The following is a 23,361-nucleotide window of genomic DNA, read 5'->3' on the forward strand; positions in this document are numbered from 1 at the left end:
TTGAAGTACTCATGATTTACAACTTGGAAGATGGGGCTGGACTCAGATGGGTGACAGTTAAATCACAATGGAAGCTGTGGGACCAAAAAGAATGGAATAGATAAAAATTGAGATGAGAACAGACCTCAGAGGAATAGTAATGTTCAAAGGGCAGAAAGTAAAGGAAGAGAGGCAAGAGGAAAACGAGAAGAGAGCAGTGTCACAGAATTCAAGGATAAAAGGGTCTCAAGAAAAAAAAAATAGAGATGTCATTTGCAGGGCCTTCCTCATAGGAAGTCAGAAGATAATTTCAGCCAAGAGTAATTAGAAATGTAAATACATGGAAAATATAATGTCTCTTTCCTTCATTCTACTAAGTTTGCTATCAGAGCATTGCGTGTACGTAAAAATTTGCAAATTTGGGGAATGCTTACAAGTGCAAATTATTTATAATGTTCCAGTCCGATTATTATTTTAACATGATAATATATACTATATTTAAGTGCCTCAGCTGATATGAGCCAAACATATCTGTTTAACTGGATTCCTAGGTGTCATTCATTTGTTTTATTTCCATTTGCTAACCCACCTCAATTGATTTTCCAATAATTGGTATAGACATTTGAACTGCCTTAAATGCTTTCTGTAAATGAGATGAGTAATCATTTAAAAATGAATGTCTCGTGATGAAATTCAATATTTTTAAAAAGCTGTCCAAGTATTTGAAAGGGACTATGCTATTCTTTTCTAGTCATCTAAAATATTTTAACAAAGCTTAAATCTCACATTGACCTAAAAATTACTGTTTTGTAATCTTAACATATCTCCTATATGTGGAACTCTTCAATATTGTAGTGAGTGACCTGCTGTCAGTGACCTTAGCAGTATCCTTTCTCCCCCAGTGATTTTGTAATACCTTATTTCAGAGCTCTATGTCATAATTTAATCACATTTTGTTGTCTTTTACTAATTCTGGCAAAGTTGTTTTAGAAGCACAATGAAATGTGTGTGCTTTCAAAGAAAGAAAGTAAAAACATTCTCTTGAAACTTGTTTAAAGCTTTTCAGTTGAACTAAAAGACTGGTTCCCAAAAGGGTAAAGTTATGACCATATTCTAAAATAAAACTTCTTTTCTTCAATTTGGAAGTTGTAGTTGTTAGTCATTAAGCATCCTGGATCTAGGGTAAAGCTGCCTTGTGTCAGCCTCTGACTAGGACACTTACAAGCCTAGAACATTATTTTTTTTATGTGCCTATCCAAACAGTGGAGTTACAGTGTTTACACTTCATAGGATAAAGACAGTAAAAATGACATCATCACAGAAAACCAAACACTGCATGTTCTCACTCATAAGTGGGAGTTTAACAACGAGAACATATGGGCACAGGAGGGAAACATCACACACTGGGGCCTGTCAGGATAAGGGGCAAGGAGAGGGATAGCATTGGGAGAAATACCCAATGTAGATGACAGATTGATTGGTGCAGCAAACCACCATGGCACATGTATACCTATGTAACAAACCTGCACGGTCTGCACATGCATCCCAGAAGGTAAAGTATAATTAAAAAAAAATAAAATCATCCACAAAAAGTACTTACCACGTGTTGGGAATTATTGAAAGCAAACAACTGCTACGTTGAATCATGGTCAATGTGTAAAGATATTACTTTTTTCTCCCTTCTGTTTAGCAATTATTATACAAATACAAACCAGAAAGAGTCTTTTCATTTAGAAACACGAGAAGTGTATTCTATTGATCCATACAATCCAGCAAGCTGATCAGAAGACAAACTGGTGGTATGTAATGAAATGGAAATATTCTTATTAATTTACATGTAAAATTTCCTTCAACTTGTATTTATCAATAAGCATAGCATAGCACTCATGGTGTATATATATATATATACACCATGAGTGCTATTTTCATGTATATATATATATATATATGGTTCTTACTATTGCACAAGTCTTTAGTAGTCGTGCATAGCAGTTGTTCATTTACCTACTTCATATTGCCAACTAATGTTCCTAGTTTTTTAAATCTATTCATCCATTCAACAAATACTAAATAGCAAAACAACTAAGAATAAAATAAATAAAATGATAAGCATTGTAAAGAGAAATAATGAAGTAGGCAAGAGGGATAAAGAGAGCAGGGTGGTTGCAAGGGAAGTCCTCACTAAGAGAATGGCATTTGGGCAAAGACTCAAGAAAAGTAAAGAGCCAGGGCCGGGCATGGTGGTTCATGCCAGTAATCCCAGCACTTTGGGAGGCTGAGGAGGGCAGATCACTTGAGGTCAGGAGTTTGAGACCACCCTGTCTAACACAGTGAGACCCTGTCTCTACTGAAAATACAAAAAGTAGCAGGTATGGTGGTACGCGCTTGTGGTCCCAGCTACTGAGGAGGCTGAGGCAGGAGGATCATTTGAGCCTAGGATGTGGAGGTTGCAGTGAGCCAAGACTGTGCTACAGAACCCCAGCCTGTACAACAGAGCAAGACTACCTCAAAAAAAAAAAAAAAAAAAAAAAAGCAAAAAAAGCCATGTGGCCATACGGGGGAGAAGCATTCCAGAAAGTAGCCTCTGATACTATCCGGAGAAGAATCTCAAAGTCAGGTGAAGAAATAATTTTAAGGAGGAGGGAGTGATCAACTCTGTCCAGTGCTGCTGGTAGACCAAGAAAGATGAGCCCTGCAAACTGACCATTGAAATTCAGCAGCGCGCGCGCGCGTGCACACACACACACACACACACACACACACACATATATTTTGAGACCGGGTCTTGTCTCAAATATACATATATATTTAAGACAGGGTCTCGCTCTATCGCCCAGGCCAGAGTGCAGTGATGTGATCTTGGCTCACTGCAGCCTCTACCTTCCAGGTTCAAGTGATTCTTATGCCTCAGCCTCTTAAGTAGCTGGGATTACAGGTAAGCAACACAAAGTTTGCTGGTGAACTTGACAAGACAGTTTTGGAAGAGAAGAAGGAGACAGGAGCCTGACTGGACTGAGCTTAAGAGAGAATGAAAGGAGAGAAAGTGCAGCTATCAACTACAGACAACTTTTCAGGGACTTTTTCTATAAAGAGGAGCAAATAAAGTGCGAGCAAAAGCGAAATGTAAAGCCTACAGAAATATTTTTTAAGATTGGAGAAATAGAAGCTATGCTCTATTTCAACAGGCTGATAGGAATGATCTAGTAGAAAGGGAAAGAGTGATGGCAGGAAAAAGAGGGAAGAATTTCTGGAGCAAGGTCTGGGTAAGCTAGGAGGAGTTGACCTTAGTTGTGTGGGCTTAGTAATAGGAGCGAGGGCAGAATCTGCAGGTGTGGATGAAAGCAGGTTGGGAGCTGTGGCAGGGAGTGAATGTGGGGAAATTCTCTTCTGATGATTCGGCCTTCTCAGTGAATAAAAAGCAAATTGATCAGCTGAGAGAGAGGCTGGGAAAGGAGATATGAGAGTGTTAAGAAGAAAAAGGAAGACATTAAATCATAAACTAAGAATTGAAGACTGAATGATAGGGAGTACAGAAAGGTGGACAGGCAACATGAGATGTGCACCTGAGGTTCCCACGAGAAAATGGGGATGAACATTTGAAGGTTTACTCTGTCCAGGCATTATGTGATGGACTTTCATGCCCTCTCTTATTTAGCCATCAGTACCACTTTGAAAGATGGGTGTTCTGTCAGGATAATACCAAGATGAAGAAATAACATCTAAGAAAACCTAGTCTAAAAGATTCTCTTGGGCAAGGTCTCAGGACCAGTCATTGGCAAAGGTGGAATGCAAGCTCACGTCTGACTTTAAACTGCTTTCTCCTACATAATCTATAAAATGAAGATACTAACTCTGTCCTCTTAGAACTTATTTTAATAAGACGAATAAGACCCATACATATCATAGGTAATAATACGTACCATAAACAAGGTATAGAAAATCTGTTATGGCAGTTGAGGATGAAGAGGTAGCTGCTGATGAGTCATGAAAAAGAAAGATAAATCAGGAGGACCATGCTAGTGACCTCTAAATCCAAACCAGTGGGGGTACAGAGTACAGCTAGCACATAAATATTTGTTGAATGAATACATGAATGAGAAAGATTATTGCTTTCATTTCTCACTCATTTAGTTTAATTCACGTTTATATGAATGTACGTAAAATGTAGTTATTTGTTCCAGATCATGTTATACGGAAAAAGACCTTTCAATAGAATATCTTCTAATAGACTTGATGCTTTGTTGGTTATAACAGTTGTAACTGGTATGTTAAAAGAATGATGCTAGCATTATTTAAACTTTGAGTTGCACCGCTGCTATTGTTGCTGCCTCCTAAACAGAAATGATCTATTTTCAGTGTGCCTTGTTGCTTGGAATTCAATGGAACATTGATTAGGAAGAAACTGCTCTATTATCAGCAAGTCTCTTTATATGGTCTCAAGATCAATGAAATGATTTTGTAAGCTGTCACTTCCTATATGCACTTAATCTCAAGAAGAACATCTTTATGTTAAAGAAGGGAGCCCAGTTTCACTGCCATATGCTCTTCAGGGACTTTCTGAAGCCTCACTTGTGAGATGCCTGAAGCCAGACCATGGCTATAAACAATTACATGGCTCTAAAAGTTGCACCCTTTTTAAGGAAGGCATAAAAAGAGCTGTCCTGGTATCTAGACCCATCTTTTTGTAGACAGCATACTCAATGTTACTATGTTCTTTTGGTTGTAATGTGGTTTTAATTATCCAAGTAAACGATGAAGCATTTTCTGGGGTTATGATGGGTGTACCTTTATTGAGAAGTATGGTTTTATTTTGATAGTATCTTTATGGTGTTGTTAACTATTTCATTATTATCCTCACTTGGTTTGAGTTTTTCTCCCAATACTGTATATACTTTGCCTTTCCATAATCACTCAGTGATTCCAATTTGCACAGGTTTTTTTAAATTTAAGAATCAAGTTTTAATCCTAAAGATGTAGTGTACAATTCAAGCTTTGGATGTTTCCTTAGCATTTCTGTGATAAGCTCCACTTGCCTGTAAATTTTCCCTTAATAATGTGTACATTAGCCATTCAAATAAATTGTAATTGTAAAAAACACACACACACAACACTTGCCTTATTTGAAATCTTGAATAACAGACTTAGGGATCTTAGAGTTCATAATTTAACAGTTACTCATTCAGGATCCCTTCACTTGGTCATTTTAGCCAAACTTTCAACCCACAAATTCAATTTCCTCACCCTTAAGACTTTCTCTTATATTTGTCCAGCCAATACCTTCCCCAGCTCACTCATCCTCTCCCACCACACCCTCAATATAGATAGAGCTGTTAATTTTCTCCATTCCTACATTTAAACTATTGAGAAAATAAAACCTTGCTCACTGGTGACCACACGTTTTACTCTCTCTACCTTCCCCTATACTAGTTATGCTGTTCAGCATCTTTTTTTATTCCTGTTTTTTAAAATTCTGATTAAAAACACAACATAAAATTTATCATCTTCACCATTTTTAAGTGTCCATTTCTGTAGCGTTAGATAGATTCACATTGTTGTAAAGCAGATCTTCACAACTCTTTTTCATTTATAAAACCAAGACTCTATATCCATTATATAATAACTCTGCATTCCCCATCCCTTCAGCCCCTGGCAAACACCATTCTGTTTTCTGATGCAATGAATTTGAGTACTCTCAGAACCTCATATAAGTGAAATCGCATATATATGTCCTTTTGTGACTGACTTATTTCACTTAGCATAATGCCTTCAAAGTTCATTCACATTGTGGCATATGTCAGAATTTCTTTTTTTTTTTTTAGGGTTAATAGTTCATTGTGCATACATGCAATTTTGTTTATACATTTTGTTTATACATTTTTCTGTCAATAGACATTGGGTTAGGTATTCGTTTATTCTTACATTGAAATATAGAAATACCTGAGACTGAGTAATTTATTTAAAAAAAAAGTTTTAATTGGCTCATGATTCCACAGGCTGTACAAGAAACATGATATTAGCATCTGCCCAGCTTCTGGGGAGGCCCCCAGGAAACTGACAATTATGGCAGAAAGTGAAGCGGGAAGCCAGGCATGTTTTAGATGGCAGAAGCAGGAGCAAGGGAGGGAGAGGGGAGGTGCCACACACTAGAACAGCACCAAGGTGATGGTGCTAAACCATTCATGAAGGATCCACCCCTGTGATCCAATCACCTCCCACCAGTTTCCACCTCCAAAAACTAGGGATTACAATTCGACGTGAGATTTGGATGGGAACACAGCGTTCTTCTGAGCCCTCCATATTTTTTCAACCTTTGCCTGTTACCCAATTCCAAAGTTGCTGCCACATTTTCAGGTATCTTTAAAGCAATGACTCACTCCTGGGTACCAATGTTCTGTATTAGTTTCTTCCCACATTGCTGTAAAGGAATACCTGAGGCTGGGCAATTTATAAAGAGTTTTAATTGGCTTATGGTTCCAGGATCTGTACAGGAAGCATGATGCTGACTTCTGCCCACCTTCTGGGGAGGCCTTTGGAAACTCACAACCATGGAGGAAAGCAAAGGGGGAGCAAGGCATCTCATACAGTGGGAGCAGGAGGAAGAGAGAGAGGGGGCAGGTGCTACACACTTTTAAACTACTAGATTCGGTGAGAACTTGCTCCCTATACAGTACCAAGCTAAACCTTTGGTGAGAAATCCACCTTTATGATCCAATTATCTCCCACTGGCCCCTCTCCACTGCTGAAGATTACAATTCATCATGAGATTTGGTGAGGGGACAGATCCAAACCGTATCAGCTTGTTTCCACCTCTTTACTATTGTGAATAGTGCTAGTATGAGCGTGGGTGTGCAGACACCTTTTCAGACATTGTTTTCAATTCTTTTGGATCCATATTTAGAAGTGGGATGCTCTCCAACATCTTTTATTCATGTACAGTCAGCAACACTTTCATTTCCCCACATTGTCTGTTCACTCACCTCAAACCATCTATTCTACAGTCATCCCTTCTTCCATTAGGGGATGATGAAAACATCCGGGGGTAATTCTCTCAACTTCCTCTCCCCCACGCCTTCCATTATATCTACATCCACTCACCCTTACCTTCATTTCCATCTTCCACACGTCACAGCCTATATCTTTCTCTTCTCATCCCTTTCTGTCTCTTCCGTGGCAACCGTCCCTTCATTTAGACCTTCTCTCATCCCTGGCTCCTTTGTTCCACCTACAAACATCCTGAAGCCAAGACCTGCTGAGCTGCATATGATAGAAATCCATCTCACACTGGCTTAAACCAAAATGAATTTTACTATATCACATGACAGAAAAGGCTTTTGTCGAAACAGGAATAGTCAAAGCAGGCCTTCAGGAATATCTTCTTCTGCTGCTTTGCCTTGCTGGGTTCATTCTCTGGAAGAAACTCCCTGAAAACTGGCAAAATATTTGCTGACAATACCAAGTGCATATCCCATCAGCTTAGAATTCCAGTGCAAAGAGTGTCTCTTGTCCAATAAGTCATTCAAAAGTCCCTTCAGTAGCTCTCATTGTCCAAATAGGGTCACATGTACCCAAAGGAACTAATAACTAGGAGTAGGACAGTGAAATAAACAGAGGGCAAGGCCTGAGTTGCCTCCCAGCCTTGGAGACGGGGGTAGGGTTGGACTACCTCAGTGGTTCTCAGGTGGGATGATTTTGCCCTCCCAATGACATTTGGCAGTGTCTAGAGACATTTTTGGTTACTACAACTGGAGAAGGGAAGTGCTACTGGCCTCTAGTGGGTAGGGGCCAGGGTTACCACTAAACATCCCCCAAGGCACAAGACAGACCTCCAGAACAAAGAATTATCTTGTCCAGGATGTCAATAATATTGAGGTTGAGAAACCATAGCCTTCCTGAATCACATTGAACTATAGGAAAGAGGGAATTTCCCAATGGAAAAATCTAGGGGCAAATCCCAGAAGAATGGACCCATTTAGAGCAACAGATATCCACCTTCCCCTCCATCTAAAAACAAATCTTCCCCAAAACCACCTATGTTTCTCTTTTAAACTATCTCTCCACCACCAAATTTTCTGAAAGACTGGTTGACCTTAGCTGTCTCAACCATTGTAGTCACTCATTCAAGAAGTAATTATGGAACCCCTTCTCTGTGCTAAGCATCGATTTAGGTCATGAGATTTGGCAGTGATGAACTGACATGTCCTCAAGCAGCTTTTATTCTAGTGGGAGAAACACGCAATAAGCAGATTTTCAGGTGGTAATAAAATGAAAAGATGACAAGTATAATTTTTCATCTATATAAAATAGGCAAAAAGGCAAGGAAGTTCTGAAGTAATTGCAATTTTAAATAGTGGTCAAGGAAGGCTCCTTCAAGAAGGTCTCATTTGAGCCAAAGAATCAAGGAGAAGAGGTAGTACCCATGCAGAGAGATACCTACGCAAAGAGCATTCTAAGCAAAAGGAGTATTAAATGGGAGGGGAAAACTGAAGAGAAAAATATACCTGCTGTACTTGGAGAAATAATTTGTTTGCATGCTGATGGTAAAATCCAGCAGAAAGAGGGGTATGATAATCCTGGAGAAAGTGAGAATTGCTGGTTTCCTTGAGTGAGTGAGAGCAAACTGAATCTAGGACACAGTGGAGAGATCACCCTTAGACAGGACTTTAAACAGTATATACTAACAGGAGAGAAGGAGCTTACATAGGCCACATACAAGAATTTGGGTGGAGTGATGGTAGAAAATTGTAGATCTCTTTGATTGTTTCTATTTTCTCAATTAAAAAAAGAAGCAAAGCTATTCACAGAGATTAAGAATGTTGGAGAGGGTGTCAGAAATAGATGTCAACATAAAAATATGCAATAGTCATTTAGGAGAATGGGAGAAAAAATGGGATTAGACAATAGTGGGAATATCAGGCAGAAGTATAATGGTCAATTTGAAATTATTTGTCACTAAAGTAAGGCTAGTCATGGTGGATATGTGTCTTCTCCAGCCACATTCAGTTTCATGGGTAAGAGAGCAAAATAATGGAGAATTTATTCTTACCAGGATTGTTTTGTCTAATGCCTGTAATAAAGCAAGAGAGGGGTGAGGGAGCTGACCGTGGATGTAAGATGGTGATTATAATGACAGAGTATGGAATTTAACCTGGCAGGGATGAAATTGAAGACACAAAGGGGATGAAAGGCTGGGAGAGAGAGCATTAGGATCAATGGTCTGCAGACACTGGGAAAGACAAAGATTGCTGGATTCAGTTGAATGGCACTGGGGTAAAAGACAAGAGTAGGATTGGTGGTTAGAGAGTGGGATCATTGAAATCATCGAGGGTCGCAGTGAAGGTGACAAGTTTCAGAGCATACACATGAGCATTAGTGTCAGAGGAGAGTGGAGGACAAGACCATAGACAGAGAAGAGGTCAAGGCACTGGAAGGCCAGGGATTTGAAAATACTATTGCTGTGAATATTGAAATGACCAGGAACTGTGGCAGGAGTAATAGTGGAGAAGGTGGCCATGAGCTGGGAGCTAAAACCTTCAAGGAATAAGGGGAGAAAGTAGATACTAGAAGATGGATACCAGCAGAATTGGTAAGGATTGACACCTTCTGATAGCATGTGATGTAAAACTAGGCAACTGAGCCTTCTCTTATTCTCTTTTCCTCAGCCTACTACAATCTGGCTTCTTCTCCCATTAATCTGTTGACAATAACTTGAAAGGATGACAGCAAATCCCTAAGAGAATGGCACTAGTTGCATTAAAAAGTGTGATAAGTGATATTCAAAGTAGACATTTCTTCCAATAGAATCTTGGGAAAAAGCCTAATGGAAACCAATGTGCACAGAAAGGCAAATCTTGTATGATAGCCATCATATGTGGAATCCAAAAAAGGTCATCTTAGGGAAGTCGAGAGTAGAATACTGGCTACTAGAGGCTGGGGAAGGGAGGGACAATGGGAGATGGAGAGAGATTAGTTAAAGGGAACAGAACACAGAGAGACAGGAGGAATAAAGGCATCCTTCATTTTAACCTCTACCCTAAATCTGTCACTCCTCCATCCATATTTCTTATTACAATAAGCAGCACCACCATTCATTTCTAATCCAGGGGCTAACTCTTGATTGCTTTCTTCTCACCACCAACCTTAAGAAAGGAAGAAACCAAAATCCAGCACATGAGCGACTATTCATTCCGTCTCCAATATCTTTGTTAATTGTCCACTTGAGCAATTCAGTCAGGGCCGCCATCAAACCTCTTTTTGGATGTCAGCAAAAGTCCCCTGACTAGCCTCCCCTGTCCATTATTGCCCTAATCTAGTCTCCATAGTATACACAGATTTATATGTTTAAAATGTGATTGTCATTCCCCTCTAAAAAATCTTACAATGGCGTAACCTCTCAATTCAAGATAAGGAAATGAGTTCTTCACATTCCCTGTACACTGTACACATCGCCTGCAATTTCTTCGACACAGAGAGAGAGCAGGCATTTCATTAGCTGACCGTCCCACACACATTCTTGCAAAGAGGAAACGTCAAGCAGGGTGTTTGGAGCTGTTACACGATGTAACAGCTGCCGTCATCCACAGCCTTTGTCTGGAAGCGCAGGGACTCGCACGTGGGATCCGTTGGAAGCCCAAGCAGTGTCCAGCTCTGCTGCCGCACCTGGGTCCGCAAGGTGGGCTCTGCGAGCGAAACTCGCTAGAAACAATGCAAATGGGAGTAAACATGACCTCGCCCATTAAGGGGAAGCTGTGGTCAAAAGCATTTTGTCCCGGAACCCCGCAGTCCTCCCCATATTCTGGGCGCGGAGCACAGCGATTGGTCACTCCTATTTTCGCTGAGCTTCTCCTATTTCAATTTTCTTCGAGATCAAATCTGCTTTCTAGATGTGCTTGGAGAGGATGGGGGCCTCTTCTCCGAGAAGCCCAGAGCCTGTGGAGCCGCCGGCGCCCGGTCTCCCCTTCTGCTGCAGAGGAACCCCGCTGGCGGTTGTGGTGCTGCTCGCGCTGCCGGTGGCCTGGGGTGAGACGCGGGCGGGCGTGGGGAGGCACCCGGGCGGACCAGGCACCCGGGGCGCCACAGGGAACTCGCGTTCTGCGCTGCGCGCCCGGGTCCGAAGGCAGCGCGATGGGTGGGCTGAGCGCGCCACCAGGCAGGGCGGCGGGTCTGGGATCCTTCTGCGCACTGGAGACTCTCGCTGCTTCTGGGTAAGCGTGGAGTTCCCATGTGCAGGGACTTAAGTCGTGCCCAGCGCAGAGGAAGGCGCAGATGCTGAGCGGGTGCGGCACGGAGGTCCTTGCCTTTGCGTATTCACAGCCTAGGCTGGTTATAGCCGAGTATGGCATTGATCCTAGCGAAAGGGGACGTGGGGATCCGACAAACCTGACTTCTGGTCCTAGAAACTTAACTGTGCGGCAAGTTAGCACACCTAAGCCTGTTTGCTCTTCTGTAAAATGGGGACACTGATATCTCTACATTGCGGAGTTGCTGCCTCAATGACAAAGTCTGTCGAGTGTCTAACTCAGGGCCTTGCCCGAGTCCATTTCTATCCTCCGACCATTACCTCTTCACTTTGCTTCCAATGGTGTTCAGACAAGGAGTCCTAGGGATACAGGTGTTACCTGAAAAATGGCCTGCATGGGACTGTCCTCATCACTCACCCCAAGCCACCACCGCCAACATCACCATGCACCTGACTGACAGCCTACTTTAAGACAGAGCCATGCCCGGCACTTGGGAGTTAGAAGAGCAGGGGAAGCCCCGGAACACACAATGTAACAGCTGCAGTTAGAAGGGAACAATAGATATGTTTACAGTTTACATTTTTAGTGATGTGTTTAGTACAAAATAAAGCCTATTATAACTACTGTGGAAATTCTGAAACCACATCTCTTCCTTTTTCTTAACTTCAAGTAGGTAAACATCTTCAATTTGAACCCTTCTATTGTTATTTTGGGGGCTCCCCAGAAGTCTTCTTGGTTGCCTAGACTCACTGGAAACATGTCATTTGAAAGGACAGTATTGTCTGTTTTTGTCTAGCCTCTTCCTGACAACTCAGCGTTCATCCTTCTCTGCCATTAGACGTTTTGCATTTATTATTTGAGTGTTCCTTCTTCTCTAAAAGAGTAAGGAAAAAAGAAAACCAAATTTCCCACAAGAGTTGTTATTAATATTTGATCTCCTTAGACACCAGAAAGCACCCTGTCCGGTGAAGAGATATGATAAAGCTTATAATTTTATTTTTAGGAGAGAAGCAGGCCCAGTAAGTTAAGCAATCGGTTGTCGATGCTTAGGAATTTGTATCATCCTTGTGAGTACTGGCCCTCTTCTTACTAGAATTTTGTTTCAGTTTGCTTATGATGATTAAGTTACCATTATAAACAATCCCAGACACTGTTAATTGCAAACAAAAAAATTTACTGAGGCTATCACAATAACCTCCAGATGTGAAACAGCCTAAACTACCTATAAATTTTGTTGCTGAAGTAATTTAAATTTTAAAATGCTGATGGATGCTTCCATTGTGCACGTCCTTTGGAATTTAAAAGAAGTGTAAGAGAAAGAGCTATGCACCCAATGTGTATACATATAGAAATAGGTGGCGGAGTTTTATGAAATCTACTTATTAGGAAGCCAACGTTCTAGTTTTTCCAGACTCTCTTACTTACCAACTGGGATCTTGGATCCAGCAAGTTAAGTCACATGACTGACCTTCAGTGTCCATGTGTATAAAATGAGCATAACTGACAGCCTGATATCTGAGAGGGGTATTGTGAAAATCAGGTGGGGAGTGCATGTGACAGTGTTTTGTAATCTGAAAACCCCATGCATGTCTGAGAAGCGATGACTAAGAAATCATGCAAGACCGCAGGATCACTGAAAAGAGAGAAATCTCAGCTCCTATGATCAGAAAAGGGTGAGGGAAAGGTGTATGGCTTTACTAGCGCTTAAAGAGTGAATCCAGAATCAGGTCGCAAAGGACAGTTCATGGGGATATTTATTTCTGTATAAAAATAGCAGAGGAATTAGGATAGTTTTGTGATTATAAGTTACACTACTCATGAAGTGGCATAGGCTATTGGAAAGAGGATTTAGATTAGCTGCAAATAGATATGCAAATGTGAGACAACCAATGGAAAAAGTGGGAAAAAAGTATAATTTATATGCTGCTAAGGAAGAGAAAATTGTATCATATAAAATGCTCAGTTAAAATAATAAGAGGGTCAGGTATGGTGGCTCACGCCCATAATCCCCAGCACTTTGGAAGGCTGAAGTGGGAGGATCACCTGAGGTCAGGAGTTCAAGACCAGCCGGACCAATGTAGTGAAATCCTGTCTCCACAAAAATACAAAAATTAGCCAGGCATGATGGCAGGTGCCTCTAATCCCAGCTACTCAGGAGGTTGAGACAGGAGAATCACTTGAACCTGGGAGGCAGAGGTGGTAGTAAGCCAAGATCACACCATTGCACTCCAGCCTCGGCAACAGAGGGAGACTCTATCTCAAAAAAAAAGAAAGAAACAAACAAACAAACAAAACAAAAATAAATAAATAGAGGACAGGAAAAGAATGAAAGACAAAAAAATAGGAACAGAGAACAAGAGAACAAAGTCAACAAATAGAAATCAGTAACAAACCAACCATATCAGCAATCATTTTGAGTGTCAATGATCTAAATGCACCAATTGAAACAGATCAACAGAGTGAATTAAGAAACAAGACCCAACTGTATATTGTATACAATAAGCCCATTTTAAATATAGCCAATATATATTTAAAGTAAATGGGTAGACAAAGATATATGATGCTAATACTAGTCACAGAAAGCAGGCATAGCTGTGTTTATTTCAAGCACAGCAGACTTCAGATCAAGGAAAATTATTAGGGATAAAGAGGGGCATCATATAATGATAAAGGGGCCAATTATCCAAGAAAACCTGACAAGATCTAATATGTTTGCACCTGACAAAGAAACAAAATATGTGAGGCAAAACCGATAGAATTTCAAGGAGCAATAGATAAATTTACTAATCATAATTCTACATCTAGATTTTTTGGTTTTGTCAAGTTCTATTATATCTTTCTAATATCAGAAAAGATAAAGGTGCTGGAGTTTCTTTATCAGAAATGGGCAGATTCAGCAGCAGAAAATCAGTAAGGACATACTTGAACTCAACAGCACCATCAATCCACTTGGATATAATTGACGTATATAGATGACTTCATCCAACAACAGCAGAAGACATATTCTCAGCTCACCTTCATGTGGATAGAGCGCATTCTGAGCCGTAAAAATAGTACCCTAAGCTTTACCAGGCAGTGTTTAACGTAGGGTGGACTCTGGCGCCCTCACCTGGTCCTCATGTAGGGTCTTGTTTGGTTGTCCCTGCAAGGTAAAGGTGCAAGATAAAAGAAGGGACGTTCCAATTTGCTTTCCCTGCTTTGTGATGTATTTTGGTTTACCTGTGCTCAGATGAATAGATGCCTTATTTGTATGATCTATTTTTATCTAAAATAACGTTCACATTTGAATCGTTAACATTAAAAGCATCCTACACAAAAATACTGGGTGGAGATCACTATAATAAAACCAAGTCCAGAAAACAAGAAAATGGCAGAGTTGACCATCCCTCTCACCCTCCCTGCAAAGACACATGTATACACATTTTTTGTCAGAGGCATTAAGAGGAAGAAATGCTGTCAATGTAATCACAACCGATCAAAACTTGACAAAACCAAAAAATCTAGAAAGTATCATGAAGACAGTTGAAATAAGCTTTACATTCACTAGTGTGAACACAGAAACTCACTGTGACTGTTCCTTGTCCCTTTAGATGTTAGATGTTGTGTTGTCAAGATGATTAACAAAGCACTTAAAATGTTTGTTATATTTCAAAAATTTATATTGAGGCATATAATTTATATATTTATGTGCATATAAATTTATAACTTTATATTTTTTGAAAGTGCATGCTCTTTTTTTTTTTTTCTCCAGCCTGGAGACAGAGTCTTGCTCTATCTCCAGGCTGGAGTGCAGTGGCGCAATCCGCCTCACTGCAACTTCCGTTTTCTGGTTTCAAGCGATTCTCTGCCTCAGCCTCCCGAGTAGCTGGGACAACAGGCACGCACCACCACGCCCGGCTAAGTTTTTGTACTTTTAGTAGAGACGAGTTTTCACCATTTTGGGCAGGATGATCTCGATCTCCTGACCTCGTGATCCTCCCGCCTCGGCCTCCCAAAGTGCTGGGATTACAGGCGTGAGACACCGCGCCCGGCCATGCATGCTCTTTTTTTAGACTGATAGAGGAGACTAAGCAAAGCAAGTTCAAGTATATTTCTTAAAGAATATGCAGAATGGAGAGCAGAGTGTATTTCAAGTTGACAGCTCATATTTGAACAAATATGAAAGTGATGATGTGTTAATCGTGCATATAACACAGAATAAATTAACTTGCTTTGAATGAAAGATCTGAAACCAGAATGCATGAAAGTGGGCTGAGTCATACACGACAAAGCCTGAAATGAGATAACAATATAAACCCTCTAAAAAGGCTAAAATGGAAAAGATTGACCAAGCCAAGTGTTGGTGATAAGGTGGAGTGACTGGAATTATAATATACTGCTATTTGGCAGGTAAAATTATAACATTAACTCTAGGAAGTTCAACAGTTTCTTAAAACCTTAGACACACACCTGTCATATTACTCAGCATTTTACTCTTAGGTTTTTACCCAAGAGAAATGAAGTCATATATCCACACAAAAACTTGTACATGAATATTCATAGCAGTTTAGTTTGTAATCATTAACAGTGGAAACAATCCAAATGTCCCTCAACAACTGAATGGATAAACTAAATTAAAATATATTTATACAATTGAGTATTACTCAGCAACAAAAGGAAACCATTTCTATACGTGCAGCAAAACCTAGATGGATCTCTAATTATGCTGTGTGAAGGCTAAACCATAAAAAAACCACCTGAGTTATTTCACTTATACGATAGGATATAAAGGAAGTGATTTAGGTTATATGAAATTTTAGAAAGTTAAATCAATCCGTAGGAAGAAAAAATAGGATGGAGGTTGCCTAGAGAAGGAAGTGGACGTTTGGATGGATTACAGAAGGACATGAGGGAATTCTGTGGAAGTGAAAAGTATGATGGAAATATTTGTTGCCTTCATTTTGGCGATGGTTTCACAGTACATATATATGTTATAAGTAATCAAATTGTACACTTAGATACTCATCAATCATTGTATGTGATATATCTTAATAAAACTATAAAAACTTTTTAAAATCATGGTAGGTCTTGAGTTTATGGAGTTTATATGAATACATTTATCGTAGGAACTAGCCTCAAATTGAGGGATTGGTAATAAAGGAGGGAAAGGAAACTAGATCAACCTTTCTTTGTTGAAGTCTCATATATTCCTTTTTTGAGCTGTTATATAACTTTACATTTTATTATTACCTATACTGTTCTTTTACTACTATGTAAGTAAGAATATAAGTTAATTAAAGGGAAGGAATTTCTTTCCAAGAATGGTTCATCCAGTTTGCTTTGTTGCTTTAGATCTCGTTCTATCCTTTTGCTGTGAGCTTTGCTGTGACGTTTACCCTTTCTCAATACAACTTTTGGCACCGGGAGCTCCACTTGGAATCTCTTCATTGTCCATCATCAATGGATAAGACAAATGTCAAAACTGTGTTTCATCCCACATATCAACTCTAAGAAAGGCGAATGCATTCATACCACTGAAAATCACAGGAACTATTCTATTCGGTGTTTCTTTTTTTCCCCCAGTGGTCCTCAAAGTGCTGTTATCTATCAAAATCAACTGTGAAAAATTTTAAAAATATAAACTCCTGGGCTCTAACACAGACCCACTAAATCAGAGATTCTGGTGACATAGCTTTGATTCTTGTTGTTTTTTTTTTTTTTGAGATTTATACGTAATTCTTCTTTAGTTGTTCATTACAACAAATATGCATTAAATGCTTATAATTGAGTGGACTAGGTATTAATTTAGAGGTACAACAAATGTGTCATCTCTTGCCCTTAAATTATGCATATATCTATTGAGAAAAATACAAACTTCTAAAAGCACACAAAGTTAAAGAAGCACAAATTATAATAACAAACTATTGATATGAAAGGAAAAGCAAAGGGCCTGACTAGAAATTATTACAGGGTGGGGTAGAGGGAAGTAGTTTAGATTCCAAATCCCTAAGAGGGTCGGGGAAGGCTTCAGACGAGATTGGGCGCATTCAGAGTGGCATGGCCATAGGCAGGCCAGGGAAGGCTTTGATAAGAAAGTGGTATTTTAGCAGATACCTGGAGGAAAAATAGAAGTCAGAGTGAAGATAAAAGTTCATCACACACAAAGGAATGTCATAGACAGGGGAAAATGTGCGTCTTCAGGAAACTGAAAAAGGGGAAAGGGCCACACCTTGGTGAGGGGACTGAGTGGCACTACATGAAGCAAGAAACATAGACAAGGGCATCCTTGCTTAGCAACTGCTGGCTTAAGAAAGCAAATGTGCAATGACAGATACAGGCTGTCTGAGGGAAAAATAAGTAAGAAATAGGAGCTTTCTTGGAGCATCATCCTTTGCTTCAGTAGAAAGCGCAGAGTAGACTTCCAATTCTGATGAAAGCTATGGTCAACAGGGAAAAGGCAACCTTAGGAAGCCTCTGTCAGGGGTTCCGTGGGTACTATGATGGAGCTCATGAGATGCAGGCAGCAAGTGCTAGGCTGAATTGGGGGCACATTCACTCCGGAGAGCTATGAGGTCACCAGTCACTGAGGTCATCCAGTGCATTTCCAACAAAATAGGCTCATTCCAAACTAGCTCTGCAAATGAGCAGAAAATAAACTCTTGGAAGCAAAGCAAGCACACCCACTTTAGCAGAATAATTAAATTTAACTCTTAGCATTTCCCTTCTTTTCTAAAAGTAATAATCGTAAGTACAATTTATGAAGTGCCTTCTGTGTATGTGAGAGCATATACTACCTTTGACCCTCCCTGCAAACCTGTTAGGAAAATATTATCATTCCCTTTGTGAAGATGAAACGGAGGCTCAGCAAGATTAAGCAGGTTGCTTAAGATCTCATAGCCACTAAGTAGTCAACATTGGGTTCAAGGCCAGGCATCTATGAACCCAACATTTTTAACACTATATATCATTCTCTTTTTGTATAAACTTTATATTGCTGCTGTAACAAATTTCCACAAACTGAATGACTTAAGACAACAAAAATGTATTCTCTTACAGTTCTGGAGGCCAAGACCTAAAATAGATCCATAGGGCTGTGTTCCTTCTGGAGGCTCCAGGGGAGCAGGGGTTTTCTTTCTCTTTCCAGCTTCCAGGGGCTGCCTCCATCCTTTGGCTCATGGCCTCCTTCCTCTACCTTCCAGGCCAACAGCGTAGCATTTTCAAATATCCTTCTTCTGTCTGCTTTAACCCTCTTGTCCCCCTTTTATAAGGACCCTTGTGATTATATTTAAGGCACACCTAGATAACCCAGGATAATCTGCCCATATCAAGATTCTTAATCACATCTGCAAAGCCCTTTTACCATTACAGGCAACATTCACAGGCTTCAGGGATCAGAACATGGATATCTTTGAGAGGTCATTACCCAGCCTACCACACCTTTCCACATAGATTCTCAAAGTTTTAGCTGAGCCTAGTGAGGGAGTTCATTCCCATTAGGGTCCAGTTGAGTAGCAAGTGCTTCCTTTAAGAGAAAAGGTGAAAGTTGTCCACTTAATAAAGAAAGAAAAAAATTGTATGTTGAAGTTGCTAAGATCTAAGGTAGGAAGGAATCTTCTGTCAATGAAATTGTGAAGAAGGAAAAAGAAATCTGTGCTAGTTTTGCTGTCACACTTCAAACTGCAAAAGTTACAACCACAGTGCATGCTAAGTGCTTAGTTAAGAGGGGAAAGGCATTAAATTTGTGGGTGGAAGATGTGGACAGAAATGTGTTCTAATTGATAGTGATCAGGTTTGGTGCTCTCTGAGGTTTCAGGTATCCATGATGTCTTGGAACATGGCGCCCACAGTTGAGGGGTGACTACTGAACATTTAAAATAAGCATTTATATATTGGTGATTGAACCGCCCATCTTATTATTGGTGTTTTATTTGTCCCACAAATAAAGCAAAGTAAAGTTTTAGGCAAGATCCATTTCTGGAGCTAGAGATATTTTATTACGATAAAGAAGGTTGCTCTACCATAAAATATAGCAATTTAAAGTTTTATAATCCCAATAACCTCAAAATATATAAAGTAAAAGATGGACATTATAAAAAGAAATAGACAAATGTACAATGAATAAAATATTTTAACACAACTCACTTAGTATCTGGTAAAACAATAGTCCCCCCAAAATCAGTAAGTATCTAGAAGATCTGAATAAATACGAACTGATTGGATTCACTGACAGATGTGTTTGGCTTTCTGTCCCCACCCAAATCTTATGTTGAATTGTAATCCCCAGTGTTTGAGGCAGGGCCTCGCAGGAGGGGCCTGGATCAAGGGGGTGGTTTCTAATGTTTTAGCACCACCCACCTTGTGCCATCTGGTGATAGAGTTCTCATCAGAGCTGGTTGCTTAAAAGTATGTAGCACCTTCCTCTTCACTCTTTTCCTCTGCTTTGGCCATGTTAAGACCATGCTTGCTTCCCCTTCACCTTCCCATGATTGCAAGTTTCCTGAGGCCTCCATTGTCATGCTTCCTGTATGGCATGCAGAACTGTGAGTCGATTAAATCTCTTTTCATTATAAATTACCCAGTCTCAGGTAGTTCTTTACAGCAGTGCAAGAATTGACTAATACACTGACACACCCACAGCACTATACTACTACTGCAGTACACACATATTTTATGAGTGCACATGCTACTGTTACTACAGTTGGCCATATGCTGTGCCATAAAACAAGCCTCGCTCAATTTCAAAACAAAAATGGATAATAAATATACAACTGAAATTCCTCAAATGTTTGTAAATTATGAAAAACGCTTCTAAATAAACCATGAGTCAATGAAAAAATCACAATAGAAACTATCAAATATTTTAAACTAAAAAAGAAAATACAACACATCAAAACTTGTAACATGCAGCTAAATCTATGCTTAGAATAAAAATAATAATCTGATGCTCATTTTAGAACTATGACAAGACAAAAAATTGCTTAAATCTCAGTAATCATCTTAAGAAATTATTTTTTAAAGGACTGAACAGCAAGTAGATTTAAAGAAAGCAGCAGTAACAATCAAATAAAAATAAGAGCAAAATAAAACCAAAAGTTGGTTCTTTTAAGTCTAATAAAATTGACCTCTGGCCTCAATCTACTCTTTGTAATTTGAATTAATGAGCAGAAGATGTTGGAAGGAACAGAAATAAAAACAAAACAAAACAAATAAAGAGAGATTTCCAAAACTAAAGTAAAATGCTATTTTTTTCAACAGATATATCCTCTTGATTACATACTGTTTGACTCTAAATGCGATTTTTGTTGCTTTAAGTTAAATCTACAAGGCTGTAAGGGGCCTAGCTGAATCTAGCATTTAATTTGAAATTTCTATGAAAAAATACAAGCTTTTTTATGGTAAAGTATAGCTTTAATTGTTGAGCTTTGATTGTTCACTCTTTGTGCTGAGGATTGACTTGGCAACAGATTTCCAACATTGGTGACTGCTGGTGAGGGCCAAAGAGGAGGCGTGTAGTCCCGCTGGATCTGAGTGCCCACTGAGCATGAGGGTGGATGGTAAAATGCATGAGTGCCTCTTGTTACAAGAAAGTGTGAGAAATGAGGGTGGGAGAGACAAAGCCACAGCACAGGCACTTACTGATTAACTAAAATTTGAAGCTGTGAAATTGCAGCTACCCGTTTAGTGAAAGAGGATATAAATGGCTTAGTTGCCTTCAAACTAGCAGAGATTTTTTAAATGGAGGGATGCTGATATTTTTTTTTAAAGAACCCATTTGTAAGCTACCTTTTAAAGCAGGGGTCCTCAACCCCTGGGCCATGGGCCCAGGCCTGTGGCCTGTTAGGAACTGGGCAGCCCAGTATGAGGTGAGTGGCCAAACATTAATGCCTGAGCTCCACTTCCTGTCAGATCAGCGGCAGTGTTCGATTCTTATAGGAGTGCAAACCATACTGTGAACTGTGCATAAGAGGGATCTAGGTTGCGTGTTCCCTATAAGAATCTAATGCCTGATGATCTGAGTAGAACTGTTTGAAACCCATTGCCATGTACCTTCCATTCATGGAAAAATTGTCTTCCACCAAACCAGTCCCAGATGCCAAAAAGTTTGGGGACCACTGTTCTAAAGAAATCAATCTCTTTGCTATTATTATTATTGCTAAGATGGAGTCTTGCTCTGTCACCCAGGCTGGAGTACACAATTTTGGCTCACTGTGACCTCTGCCTCCTGGGTTCAAGCGATTCTCCTGCCTCAGCCTCTCAAGTAGCTGGGACTACAGGCACACACAATCATACTCTGCTAATTTGTTGTATTTTTAGTAGAGATAGGGTTTCACCATGTTGATCAGGTGGGCTTGAACTCCTGACCTCAAGTGATTCACCCACCTTGGCCTCCCAAGTGCTGGAATTACAGGCATGAGCCACCACGCCCAGCCCCACTGGCTATTATTGAAGTGTTCCTTTTCTTTTTTGATCACATCTATGAAGTATATTGGAGAAAAAGAAGAAATAGAATGGGAATTTCGACAGAGCATTGTGACTCACTCCAACACTTTGGGAGGCTCTGGTGAGTGGATCACCTGAAGTCAGGAGTTAAGACCAGCTTGGCCAACATGGTAAAACCCTGTTTCTACTAAAAATACAAAAATTAGCCTGGTGTGGTGGTGGGCACCTGTAATCCCACATACTCGGGAAGCTGAGGCAGGGAGAATTGCTTGAACCCAGGAGGTGGAGGTTTCAGTGAGCCAAGATCACATCACTGCACTCCAGCCTAGGTGATAGAACCAGCCTCCATCTCAAAAAAGAAAAAAAAGCATGGTGATTTCTCCACTAACTTCGATGCTGCTGTGGTCTTGATCTCCAGGTCAATGCAATGCCCCTGAATTGCTTCCATTTGCCAAGCCTATCAACCCAACTGATGAGTCTCAGTTTCCCATTGGGACATATTTAAAGTACAAATGCCTCCCCGGTTATTACGGAAGACCGTTTTCTATCGTCTGCCTAAAAAACTCAGTCTGGACTAGTGCTACGGACAGCTGCAGACGTAAGTAACTCTGGAGTGGGCACCCCTCTGTTAGTCACACATCTGTAAGATCTGATTCAGTTTGTTCAAATTTTGTAACTGAGTTACAGATGACAATTAGTTTACCAGGGTACAATAAATACGAGAATAATTCTTGTAGATCATACCTTGTTACTGCTTTGAGTTCCTGGTGCCTTCATTACAAGTTTATTTCATGAGAAACAGCTATCACAGGATATGATCAAGGGAAAATCCCCATTCACTGGGGGTCTCCCAGTTTCATGACTAAAATGAAGTAATGAATGACTTGGGACAAGAAAGAGAAGTGGATTAAATAACCAAAAGATGAGGCAAACTTGGGCTTTGAGATCTTTGGATTATACCAGTTGAATTGAATTGCAGATGATAACAAAGAAAATTTACATTTTTCTGGGAGGTATAATATGGGGATGAAACAGATCTGAAGGGAAGTTTTTTTGAAAGGGAGCTGATCCTGAAGGCAGTCTGGTGAGTTTCCTAAAGGTGGCAAAAATCTATGGAACCATCATAACTGTGTGTATTCATCAATAAGCTACAGGCAGGTTGAGACCTGATATACTAAAAAAATAGTTTACTGTGCTTGGCTCCAAAATTCTGTTTCTTCTTGTAGGTAGATCATGTCGTAATCCTCCAGAACCTGTGAATGGCATGGTGCATGTGATCAAAGACATCATGTTTGGATCCCAAATTAATTATTCTTGTAATAAAGGGTGAGTTGGTAGCAACATCTCTTGGTTCAAGAGTTCTAGCACAGCCATACTGCCTTCTAGTCACATCTCAGAAAGGACAACTAAGCTATTAACATCTTCTCTTCAAAGGCTTGAACACAAGTGTTTAGCTCCTAACTGAAATGAGGAAAGGTATGACAAGATCGGGGGAAAATCATCCGTATCCTTGCTGGAAACCAAGGCAGTGCATATATGAAAAGGGTGGCATTCATTGGGTGGGAAGGAAGAAAATGGGGGAAGATTACAGTCAAAGCACACAAACAGCCCTAACCCAGGGCTGGAAGAAAGGGCAGGCCATTGAGCAGCTGCGTGAGAGAAATCTTTTCTTTTTTTTTTTTTTTGAAACGGAGTTTCGCTGTTGTTGCCCAGGCTGGAGTGCAAT

At 40.0% G+C, this 23,361-nt stretch overlaps 2 protein-coding genes across 7 annotated transcripts in view; both read left to right on the forward strand.

The window, feature by feature from the left end:
- The window catches only part of CR2 (complement C3d receptor 2), a 36,091-nt gene extending 31,009 nt beyond the window's left edge, over nucleotides 1–5,082 (forward strand). Inside the window, exons 19-20 of one of the 2 annotated variants that reach the window (XM_032289072.1) lie at nucleotides 1,670–1,778; nucleotides 4,336–5,082. In XM_032289072.1, the coding sequence (XP_032144963.1) occupies nucleotides 1,670–1,760 (91 nt within the window). In that variant the 3' untranslated portion in view covers nucleotides 1,761–1,778; nucleotides 4,336–5,082. The remainder of the gene's footprint in view (nucleotides 1–1,669; nucleotides 1,779–4,335) is intronic. The other variant, XM_032289073.1, reaches the window with a different exon arrangement.
- Nucleotides 5,083–10,750: 5,668 nt separating this feature from the next.
- The window catches only part of CR1 (complement C3b/C4b receptor 1 (Knops blood group)), a 77,352-nt gene continuing 64,741 nt past the window's right edge, over nucleotides 10,751–23,361 (forward strand). For 2 of the 5 annotated variants that reach the window (XM_032289070.1, XM_032289067.1), the window contains exons 1-3: nucleotides 10,751–10,995; nucleotides 22,054–22,233; nucleotides 22,862–22,961. In XM_032289070.1, the coding sequence (XP_032144961.1) occupies nucleotides 10,860–10,995; nucleotides 22,054–22,233; nucleotides 22,862–22,961 (416 nt within the window). In that variant the 5' untranslated portion in view covers nucleotides 10,751–10,859. Of the gene's footprint in view, nucleotides 10,996–20,687; nucleotides 20,743–22,053; nucleotides 22,234–22,861; nucleotides 22,962–23,361 lie in introns of those variants that run through there. The other 3 variants (XM_032289066.1, XM_032289068.1, XM_032289069.1) reach the window with 2 other exon arrangements.

The sequence above is a fragment of the Sapajus apella genome, unplaced genomic scaffold (genome assembly GCF_009761245.1).
Source record: "Sapajus apella isolate SASKATOON/1434 unplaced genomic scaffold, GSC_monkey_1.0 scaffold22, whole genome shotgun sequence".
Taxonomy (NCBI): domain Eukaryota; kingdom Metazoa; phylum Chordata; class Mammalia; order Primates; family Cebidae; genus Sapajus; species Sapajus apella.